The sequence below is a fragment of the Puntigrus tetrazona genome, unplaced genomic scaffold (assembly GCF_018831695.1).
Source record: "Puntigrus tetrazona isolate hp1 unplaced genomic scaffold, ASM1883169v1 S000000456, whole genome shotgun sequence".
NCBI lineage: Eukaryota > Metazoa > Chordata > Actinopteri > Cypriniformes > Cyprinidae > Puntigrus > Puntigrus tetrazona.
Genome location: NW_025048098.1, coordinates 95,422 through 107,954, shown reverse-complemented (window position 1 = coordinate 107,954; position 12,533 = coordinate 95,422). Strand labels below are relative to the sequence as shown.

Genomic DNA, 12,533 nt, shown 5'->3' with positions numbered 1-12,533 from the left:
TTTCCTGCCCAAAAATGCTTAATATTTACATAAAATCATCACTAAACTTTGCGCGATTTAACCCGTAGAGGGCAGTGAAGCTTTCAAAATGTACAAATTAAACTAGCGCTTCGACCACATGAGAAAGACATTAAAAAAACTTTGACAGAAAGTCAACAGTTGTGAAATAACAGGTCAAAATTGTCCAAAAAGTGAAAATGATGACTATAATTCATAATTTCGATATAGAAATGTTACATTATGGCAGTATTATATAAAACATTATTTATTATTAAGTAAAAAAAAAGTGTTTTCAAAATTGAAAATAAAAAATTATAAGATAAAAACTATTTTTATAATGATATAAAAATACTCTTACTACATAAATCAACTTTAGATATTCTGTCATAATTTTGACGTTGTTATCTCATAACTTTTTATGACATAATTAAGATTTACCAGAGCGTTGTTTTTGTGTGTGTGGCGAAAATTGTCTGTATTTCACATTTAATTTAATTTAATTAGTTTATTTCCTGCATTTCCCCGAAAGACGTTATTTTTGTGACGGTAACAACAGTACAACCTCGCTCTCTGCCCGTAGATATCCATTACATTCGTCAGACGGAGCGGGACTTTTATTTTGTGTGTTTCTGTCACGTTGTGTTTACAATCTGCACTGCTTCCGGCTTCACGCTACCTAAACAAACTTCAGCATGTTTGCACGTCAAATGTGAGTTTATATTTATCGAACGCTCACGAACACAGCGATCATTTATTTATATTTTAAAGCATGGTTTATCCTGTGTATCAATTTGGCGAATGGTGTCTGTCATTAGCTGTTTCCGGTTATAAAAGGTTGAAATGGTTAGTGTAGCTATAGCCGACCGGCTAACTCACTCTTACTAGAATGAAGTTATAAGAACATTAAATTATATCTGCACTATTTACCTCTTTTTCAAAAATCAGTTTTATTTTTTATTCAGTAATTTGATATCTGCATCTTAACACGAAGTGATAGATACACGAGGCGATCGATTAATGATTTTATTTCATTTAATTTTTATTTCAACACATGAAGTGCTTTGTACCTAATGTGTACAAAGTGTACTAGAACTTTCTCTTTGGTAATGCCATGGTAACATTAGTTTTTATTATATGTCCAACTTCATTGTTTATTTTTATGTGCAACTTTAACCCTTTGATGTATGAAGGATGAAATCATAGAGAAAACGAATCCTTATGTTGGTGTTTTATATATACAAGGGTAATAAAAAATAATATACAAATAATATACAAATATTATATTATATATATATATATATATATAATTGTTCAAAATCCCATTATGTTATCCTGTGTGCTTAAGATGTTTTCTTTTCTTTCTACATTTATAGTAAGAGCTTTGTATTATGTTTTAATTTTGGTATAGCATTATAATACTATTAGTATTAATATAAATTATACTGCTATTAGTATTAATATAAAACTAAAAGGTTTTTATTTAAAAAAACAAACAAACAATCCATTGTATAGTTCACATTTTAGGTCTAATACTAATACAGTCGTTTTTAGCAAATTTTCATAGAAATGGTATGAACATCATTCAGTGAAAATTGTGGTGACCTTAATTAATAATCACAATCACAATTACAAAGGAATATTATGTGCAGACATATTATGTAATTAGTCATATAGTAACTCTAAATTACTTTTTTTATTATATATATATATATATATATATATATATATATATATATATATATATATATATACATTTATTATATATATATATATATATATATATATATATTTATAGTAACTTTATTTGCCCATACATGTATACAATATGCAATATAAATGTTTTGATTAATTCAAGTAAATGTAAAGTCTTTATCATTCGCAGGCATCTGCACTGAAGACACCACTGTCCTGCCATGTCGAGCGGCTATAAGCCAGATATCCTGTGGTCTCCTCATCACGCTGACCGCTATGTGATCTGCGACACCGAACTCAGTCTGTATCGGATCGGACCCGCGGGAAGCTCGGAGACCAAAGCTGGCGCCCTTCCACTCTCTGAGGAGACGGCGGCCACTCTGCTGGCCATCAACTCCGACACCCCGTATATGAAATGCGTGGCCTGGTATCCCAAACAAGAGCCGGAGTGTTTGCTGGCCGTCGGACAGGCCAACGGCAGAGTCGTCCTGACCAGTCTGGGACAGAGCCACAACTCCAAATGTAAGGAGCTGGTGGGTAAAGAGTTCGTGCCCAAGCACGCCCGACAATGCAACACGCTGGCGTGGAACCCGGTGGACAGTAACTGGCTGGCGGCTGGTCTGGACAAGCACCGGGCTGATTTTTCCGTTCTCATATGGGACATAAGTAGTAAGTTTTCTCCCGAGGCGGTTCCTGCCGAGAAGGTTCGTCTCTCTGGAGACGTGGACTCGGGGTTGGTGGTGACCAAACCGCTGTACGAGCTCGGACAGAACGACGCGTGCCTTTCTCTTTGTTGGCTCCCTCGCGATCATCAAAAGTTACTCCTTGCAGGGATGCACCGAAACCTGGCCATCTTCGACCTGCGCAACACCAGCCAGAAGACGTTTGTGAACACCAAAGCCATTCAGGGCGTATCGGTGGACCCTCACTTCCAGGATCGCGTCGCGTCCTTCTTCGAAGGCCAGGTGGCCATCTGGGATTTGCGCAAATTCGAAAAACCGGTCTTCACCTTAACCGAGCAGCCTAAGCCTTTGACCAAAGTGGCGTGGTGTCCCACTCGCATGGGCCTGCTGGCCACGCTCACGCGGGACAGCAACATCATCCGGCTGTACGACATGCAGCACACGCCCATGCCGTTCGGTGACGAGGTGGAGCCCACCATCATCGAGCGCAGCGTGCAGCCCTGCAGCGAGAGCATCCTCAGCAGCTTCGCCTGGCATCCGTCCGCTCAGAACCGCATGGTGGTGGTGTCTCCCAACCGGGTCATGAACGACTTCACCGTCTTCGAGCGCATATCGCTGGCCTGGAGCTCCACCACGGCGCTGATGTGGGCGTGCGGGCGGCACCTGTACGAGTGCGCGGAGGACGGCGGTCAGGGACCGGCCGCTGCTGAGAAGGACATCGCCACTAAGATGAGGGAGCGAGCGCAGTCGCGTTACGGCCACGACACCACGCAGGTTTGGAGGAACCATGTGCTGGCCGGAGAAGACGACCCGCAGCTGAGGTCGCTCTGGTACACCCTCCATTATATCCTTCACTGCAGAGCGACTGAACCTTTCAAAGCATATAGTTACTGTTTAGTGTTTTCCTTCAAACTAAACTGAAACTAAATTAATTAATGTTTTGCTGTTTACTTGACTCTTGACTGATTATTATCATTATTACCTTTATTTTATTATATATACTAATACAACATAAATAAAATATATATTATATTATTAAATGTATAATAATATAATAATAATAATAATAATAATAGTATTATTACCATCATATATCATCATAATATAGTTTATAATATACATTCTATTGCAGTGTTATTTACTTATAAATTTTATTAGTAGGAATTGTAGAAGTATATAGTTTGTTTTAATATATGACTTTCGAATAGGCAGATTAATACTAATATATTGATATATATGTATACACACACACACACACACACACACACACACACACACACACACACACACACACACACATATATATATATATATATATAAAAATCCAGTATCCCAAAATATTACAAAAATCAATATAAAAGATTTGCAAAAGTTACATAAATTATGTAAAATAATATTGTGTATATATATATATATATATATATATATATATATATATATATATATATATATATATATACTTTTATATATTTACATATTTAAATTTTTTTATTACATTTTTTTTATTAAATGGTCTGTGGCATCTGACATTGGAAGCTAGATTTTGATAAACAAAAATATATCGGTTTTAACAAAATATTGTTTTGAGAAATGTTCACAATTATTATGTTATCATTATTTCTTATTGTATTCTCTTTTATATGGTATTATTGTTCTATTTAAAATCTCTATATTTCCTATGCAAGTTTTACTTATGAAACAGTACACTGAAAATGTGGAGCAGAAGCAACAGAGCAATAAACAGTTGCTCATCTACTCAGGCATCAAAAACATTGTCAAGTCCAGCTCTGGTAAGTGCGAGCGACACAATATCTGTTCTGATCACTCTTTCTGTGAACATGATGATGATTGTTGTACAGATGAGCAGAAGTATTTGCTCTGTACAGTAGAAGTATTTCTCATAGATATCTGCTGAATGCCTCGGTCAGCCTCATGGTATCTGTCACCGAGGCCCTCTGAAGAGATGTCTCTCTCTCAGGCACGACAGAGACACGACGCTGCTGGTCAGGTTCAGACAGGCAGACCGATGTGCCGCGGTACCACAGCGAGGAGCGCAGTCTGGCCCTGCAGCTGTGCGGCTGGATCGGTCGAGGGCCCGACATCGATGTGGAACCCTTCCTGAAGTCTCTGGAGCAGGAGGGCGAGTGGGAGAGAGCCGCTGCTGTCGCCCCTCTTTAACCTGGACATCCGACGGGCCATTCAGATTCTTAACAAAGGAGCTTCAGCAGAGAAAGGTACAGGGCTGGAGGAACAGTGACCAGAAAACGCACTAACTGGTCAACCACAAAATGTTTTTTTGCATAAAAAAATTAAGCATTTTTTAAGATTTTATTGTGCATTTCTTTTTAATTTCGTTTTAGTGATAATAACACTGAATTAAAAAAAAAAAAAAAAAAAAAAAAAAAAATATATATATATATATATATATATATATATATATATATATATATATATATATAACAAATACATTCATATATAACAAATACATATATATATATATATATATATATATATATATATATATATATATATATATATATATATATATATATATAAATAAAAATTCATTTTTTCTGAACTGGACATATCAGTGTCACATTCAAAACATTTAACTGATGCTAAGCATTTTTTTAATGATATGACAAATAAAATAAAATAATAAAAATCCACTATATATTTAAATATATTGCATCTCTTATAAATTACATATTTATTTATTAAAGTTTTTTTATATATTAGTGTATAAAAAGTATATATTTATTTTAATTTAAATTTTTGATATAATTATTATTTTAGTTTTAATTAATGATAACAACCCTGGTTACAGATGTATGAAATTCTATTTTTCATTTCTCCCTTATTTGAATAGAATTATGTATTATTATTATATTAGAATAATATATATATTATTATATTAGTTATAATATATTCAATGTTACTTTGAAATGTCAGTGTCACGTCCAAATCTGATGCTGAATATTTTTTTAATGATATGTTCACCAATATTATAAATGTGTGCTACTTTGATACTGTTTTTACATATCAATATAACGCACAGTAGAAAGATTCATAACTAGATGCATAATAAATATACACAATATGAATCGATGAAAATAATATGCGTTAAAAAATAGCTTTATCGACTGATAACGATATATAATGTGTCTCTGTTGGTGAGTTATTTAAATTGGATCTAATCTGAACAATTCTGAGAAGCTCGTTCAAATAGAGATGGATGTTCGTGTTCCTCTAGGCTAGGGATTTACAGGAAGTCCTGTCCTCGGATGAATGATAGAAGCACTGTGTGAAATCCAGGCTACAAATAAACACGGAACGCCATCCGCTGCCTGTTTGCAGTGATCATATATACTGACAAAATGACAAAAGCATGGATCGCATTGCACAATGATAGCTGTTATTATTAAATGCCCTAAAGCTGTTGATACATATGGTATATGGAGCTGTTTGCTTATCATTCATAATTGCCCGTTGTTTGGGTTTTAACTAAGCATAATTTGTTTTGGCTTTGGTAAACAGATCCAATCTTTTATAATCTTCATAAAGGATGTGTTTTTTTACAGATACTGCCATAAGGCTTTTATCTTGCGTTGTGTTTTGTTCGCACTCATCCAAATGGCATATATTGTTCTTTCTTCCTTAGAACACAAAGCGAGTGTTATTGATATCATATACTTAGTGCTGTCAAATGATCAATCACATAAAAAAAAAAACATTGTTCACATAATACATGACTGTGTACTGTATAAATTTATTTTGTTTATATAAATACACACGCATGTATATATTTAGGAATTATATGCTGTTTATATGTTAAATATTTATATACAATATAAAACGTAATAATATAAATGCGTATGCATGTAAATATTTGCAAAAAATAAACTGTTTTTATATATACTTAATAAATAAATGAATTTTATATGTACTTTATATATAAATGTTTTGTTTGCATTTGTGTATTCATTTATATATATATATATATATATATATATATATATATATATATATATATATATATATATATATATATGAATATTAAATGTTTTGTTTATATATAATACACACATAAATACATTTGTTTTTCAATTATTTTTAGGTGTTTTTAAAAATTATATTTTTCCTTTTTTTCTTTTTTTCTTTTAAAATGTCTATGTTATTTATTTTATGGCTTTAATGGCTTAGTTAAATGAAGCAATATATATATATATATATATATATATATATATATATATATATATATATATATATATATATATATATATATATATATATATTTCTTTAAATATTTTGTTTTTGTTTTTAATGTTTTTTCTTGGTTTAAGATACCTCTAATAACCTTTATCTCGTTGTGATCAGGTGATCTGAACCTGAACGTGGTGGCCATGGCTCTGTCGGGCTACACTGATGAGAAAAACTCCCTGTGGAGAGAGATGTGCAGCTCTCTCAGACTCCAGCTGAAGAAGCCGTACCTGTGCATCATGTTTGCCTTCCTCACCAGTGAACCTGCCGCCTACGATGCCGTCTTGGTATGTTAACAAAAAAAAGCACAGTATCGTGCTTACAGGAATATTTAGTATTGCACCGAATTGAAAATATGCAGTTGTCAATATACCAAGGCTAATTATTGAATAAAAGCGTGTTTTGTGTTTTGTAGTATGAGAGTCGTGTGGCTGTCAGAGACAGGGTGGCATTTGCATGTATGTTTCTAAACGATGCTCAGGTAAGACCCGCTCGCTCTTGAGTTCATCCAAGTCTCATCGTGCGCTGTATAACGCACTGTCCATTTTCCCTCTCTTAAGTTGCCTCGTTACATAGACAAGTTGACCAACGAGATGAAGGACGCTGGTAATCTGGAGGGCATCTTGCTGACGGGACTGACGAAAGATGGAGTGGATCTCATGGAGAGTTATGTGGACCGAACCGGAGACGTGCAGACGGCCAGTTTCTGCATGCTCAAAGTAAGTGAATAAATACAATAAATAAAGACAATCTTCTCTCGAATGGATGAAGTGGATGTTTGGGGTCAGAGACATTGGTCAGAGACATTGGTTATTATTACTAATATATTTTGTGGAAACCGTGATACCTTTTTTCCAGATTCTTTAATAAAAAGAACAACATCTATTTGAAATAGAAATATTTTGTAACGTCAGAAATGTCTTTGCTGTCACAATATAGTGCATGCTTGCTCAGCAAAAATATTGCTATAATAATATATAACTATATAAATAATTTTATGTTTATTAGATGGATAGGATGAATGTAATTGTTGTGCGTTTATGCATTTAGCAGACGCTTTTATCTAAAGTGACTTGAAAAAGAGTAGCAAAAGCTATTTAGTCAACGTGTATTCGTAATATACGTTGATAGGTTTAACAGACAGCTAGATTAGACGGCGAGCTAGAGGAGAGAAATGCTGAGAATGAAAAGAGGCGCGTGTTTTGTTAAAGCAGGAAAACCGATGTGGATTGAGCTCTACCTGAGTGTGTTAAATGTTGATTTATGTGGTGTTCGTGGCGGCAGGGCTCCCCAGGAGAGGTGCTGAAGGACCCTCGGGTGCAGTGCTGGATCGAGAACTATCGTAACCTGTTGGACGCCTGGAGGTTTTGGCATAAACGAGCTGAATTTGACATACATAGGAGCAAATTGGATCCCAGCTCAAAACCACTCGCACAGGCTAGAATCAAGTTGTTTTTATTTCTGGCGGTTGTTAAGTCTTGATCACTGACGCATTTGTATCAGTCAGACTCAATACTAGTGGTCTGTATATATATATATATATATATATATATATATATATATATATATATATATATATATATATATATATATATTTTTTTTTTTTTACTTAATTTTAAATACTGTAACAATACTGTATATTGATTAAGATTTAGTGCATCCCTAACTTGGGTATTTACTTAACATATCATGAATTAATAGCATACTTAATCTTACATTTTAAATTGACTATTTTTAATTTTATAACAGTAAAATTGTAAAAGTAAATATTGTAATTGATCTAAACAATGTTTGTTTATATATATATATATGTATATATATATATATATATACACACACACACACACACACACACACATATATATATATATATATATATATATATATATATATATATATATACACATACATATTTGTATTCTCGTGTTTTTACTATTATTTAAAAGATTCTAGATTTATTTAAAATGTATTATTTATTTAAAATTTTTAATTCAAATTTTCTAATGAAATATTTGAGTGACTTATAATAATTATAATATTCTTTACATTTTTGTGTGCATCTCTAACTTCGCTATTTAGTTAATATGTATAATAAATACATACAATTCTTTGTACCAATGTGTTTTTATGCTGATTTCTTCTATTATTTTCACGTCTGTTCTGTGCAGGTGTTTGTGAGCTGTAACTTCTGTGGAAAGTCTATATCATACAGCTGCTCAGCGATGCCTCATCAGGGCCGTGGATTTAGTCAGTACGGGGTCAGCGGTTCACCCACCAAGTCAAAGGTCACCAGTTGCCCTGGTTGTCGTAAACCACTACCACGCTGTGCCCTCTGCTTAATGAACATGGGCACACCGGTGTCCAGCTGCCCAGGTAACAGACGGATGGGTCCTTCAAAGTTCTTCTCGATATACGATACCATAATGTAAACGTTTTCAGTTCACTTGCGAGACTCATCTCATCCATCTCATCAGGCACAGGAAAAGCAGATGAGAAAGCTGATCTCACACGAGACAAAAAGCTTGCACAGTTCAATAACTGGTTCACCTGGTGCCACAACTGCCGGCACGGGGGTCACGCGGGTCACATGCTCAGCTGGTTTAGGTAGGACTCGTATTCATCCATATTGTCGCATTTATTTGATGATCTCATAAATTCAAATATAGGTTATACTTTTATTCAAAAAGGATGTATTAAATTGATCAAAAGTGACAGCAAAGACATTTATGGCGGTACAAAGGATTTCTATTTTTATATAAATTATTTGGAAACTCTGATTTATCGAAGCATGCTGAAATAAAGAAATATTATAGTTTCTTGAAAATCTGCATATTAGAATGATTTCTGAAGGATCGTGAGACATTGAAGACGCTTAAAAAACACCTTTAGCATTAAAGCAATAAATAACTATTTAAAATGCATTCCAAAAGTTATTTTGAACCGTGAAAATATTTCACAATATTGACAACATTTCACTGCGTTTCGGACCAAAGAAACGCAACCTTGGCAAATATAAAAGTGCTCTTTGAAAAATGTTTCCAACCTCAATCTTTTGAACTGCAGTGTATAGTATTAACTGTAAAGTGCACTTATATTGTGTTTTCTTGCAGAGATCACAGCGAGTGTCCCGTTTCGGCCTGCACCTGTAAATGCATGCAGCTGGACACCACAGGCAACCTGGTGCCTTCCGACAGCGTATAAAGGCTTTTCTGCCTTAACTTAAATCTCCCACAGAAACTACTAGAAACCAACTACCAACATTAGTACTGTAAGCGTCAACGGCAAAGCTCTCACAGTTTCCAAAGTTAAAGAAGAGCTCATGTGTCTTTTCCGAATTGATCTGCGTACCTCACTGGCATTGAAGTTGACGACAGGTGCTCTATTGTCACGGGAACTAAAGCAGTTAGACTGTTAGGGTTATGTTACCAATGATTAACTCAGCCACCCACAGGCAGTGGTGTTTTCTCAGAGAGAGAACCCATGAGAATGTCTGACCTATGCATTTGTGGTCCAGCATCAGGAGTGTCTATGAATAAAACAATTTCAGTGTCAACGTTAGAGGCGTGGAAAGAGATTTAACCTGAGGATGCATGTAAGGAATGTTTTGTTTGTGTCTTGGAAAGTGCTTTCACACGATCCGTCGCTACTTCCACTACTCGCCTTTGAGTTCAGTTTTATTATTCTGTATTTATTGCATATTACTCCACATACCACACCGAACCTCAGTTGAAAATTCGATTTGTCACGGATCTACGTCACATCTGTTCAGTTTGTTTTAAAAATTGCTTTTAACAAATAACACAAAGTGATTTTTGTTGTCGATTAACATTAGCTCTGGCTGAGTGTTGCATTTTCGGATCCCGAGGGTAATGCTGTTTTGAAATGCTTACCTTAATTTATTGCACAATCAATGCAACAACTTAACATCCTAACTATTGTGTGCTTATTTTTGGACAAGCAAAAAGTACTTGCGTCGACGATTAATGTTATTAAACCATTTTTGAAGGAGTTTTGAATGCGGTGTTTTCATTATTCAACTAAATGAGATGTTTTGGTTTAGTGAACTGTGACGAAGATATGCAGATATGATATGAAGTTATGATGAAGATAAGCAGAAATGAACAGTTCAGAGCAAGTTTGAAATTTTTACTGTGTGGCGAGTCATAGTTCACCAAGAAAAGGCTATTTTAGATCTATATTTTTGGACCAAACTAGTTTTTTTTTGGCGTTGTGACATTTTCATGACAATAAAGCCATTGAGTTTGCAGTCCTTAGACCAGAAAGACAATTTGCATTTTGGAGAAATGGGACTCGGGACTTTCTATTGTTTTTGTGCCTAGCTTTGTTTGGGATTCGTGAGTAATATATTGTAAAATATGGTCTGTGGTTAACTTTACTTTCTTGAGACTTTTACATTTTGTTCTGCAACATAAATTGCGCTCATACATCCAATTCACTTTTGGCCTGGCTATGATTTATGGTGTGGACCAAAACAATAAGAAATTCCCGAGGGAACCCATGACAACATTATCCCCTTGGAGAATTTGGAAAAAGTGCTTTGTCATGAGAACTAATAGAATTTTAGCTATGATTCATCAAAAGTTCCCTCGTCTTTTGAGGGGACAAGATAATGCGTAAGAAGGAAGGTTTTTGTTTATAAACGACTTTAATGTTGGTCTGTTTCTCACACGATTTACACACAACAGCTTCCTGTTTGTCAAAACTACTGTTTTTGCCATTTTTGGAGCTTAAAGGATGGAGTGAACGTCAGCTTTTGCGTTGGTCCTATGGGTTCGGAACAGAATTAGGCCGAGAATTTTTTTTTTTTCTTTTGAATTATTCCTTTAATATAATTTAAGTAATTATTTCCAGAATGCAAACAAAACTCCTACACTTTCTCTGTTCAGAATATAAAACAACATTAAAAAAAAAAAACATTCCGCAGCTCCAAGGCACAATGCCTATTTTCCACGCGAAACTAAACGCCACCCCAGCAGCGATCTCATTGGTTCTTCGCTGCAAGAAGGAACTCGCAAGCCAATAAGAATCGAGCGTCGCTGGTTTCTGCTCCAATCAGATTCAGCCTGCAAGCGCCTTCCTCCCGCCCACAGCCTTTGCTGCTAGTACACATCTGTCAGAGCAGAAACGCTGGGGAGTTTGGACCCGCTTCTGAACTTTGCGTCCGCTTTGATTCAGAGTTTTACAGGGAACGACAGGCTTGTGCGCGTACGTACAGCAGGTTAAGAGGAAGTGAGGTGCAATTATAAATCGGCTTTTCGCATGAACACGTTTTCGGTTCTCGTTCTGGAGTTTATTATTGCGCCTCGTGCTCATAAATGCGCCAAGTGCAACAGTAACTCCAGACTTCAGACTGACTCTAATAAGAGTGCTCTGAGATGGAGTGACCATACGAGAACAACGTTATTCTCCTCTTCAAGATACAGCAGAAGTCCTTCATCATCACCATCATCATCATCATCATCACATGCTGCAAACATGAAGCAAATCACTAAACCCACCAGGATCCCATCAGAGAATCATTTTATAACACCAGGAAGAGGTACGTTTTATTTTTTGTAAGCCGGCTAACTTTGTCATTTTGTAATGACATAATTTGTATAAATTGTCATTTAAACCTCTTTTTTACTTCAGTTTTGAAAGTTTGTTTGTTCTTACGCCCTTTTGTACGGATACAATCCATATTTAACGTGAGCTTGATTTAACTTCATCTTCCACGTTGGCTATTTTGAGTGGATGATTTCTTCCTCGGGTTTTATAGATGTAGGGATTTTGTATTTGCTGCATTTGAGATTAAATCTCCGATCTGATTGCCCTCGAGGTTGTTTGTTACAGCACGGGTTTGCTTTCTTTTGTCTGTCACACTTACAGTAGAAATCA

General features: G+C 35.2%; 1 protein-coding gene across 1 annotated transcript; it reads left to right on the top strand.

Moving 5' to 3' along the window:
* The first annotated feature begins 586 nt into the window (after nt 1-586).
* On the top strand, nt 587-10,643 carry LOC122333988 (GATOR complex protein MIOS-like). The gene is given in 12 exon segments (XM_043231856.1): nt 587-709; nt 1,883-3,219; nt 4,067-4,165; nt 4,354-4,544; nt 4,546-4,609; nt 6,753-6,922; nt 7,051-7,116; nt 7,196-7,354; nt 7,920-8,072; nt 8,804-9,008; nt 9,110-9,239; nt 9,746-10,643. Coding segments are annotated over 11 exon segments (2,634 nt in total). The 5' UTR covers nt 587-709; nt 1,883-1,913; the 3' UTR covers nt 9,837-10,643.
* Nucleotides 10,644-12,533: the final 1,890 nt, after the last annotated feature.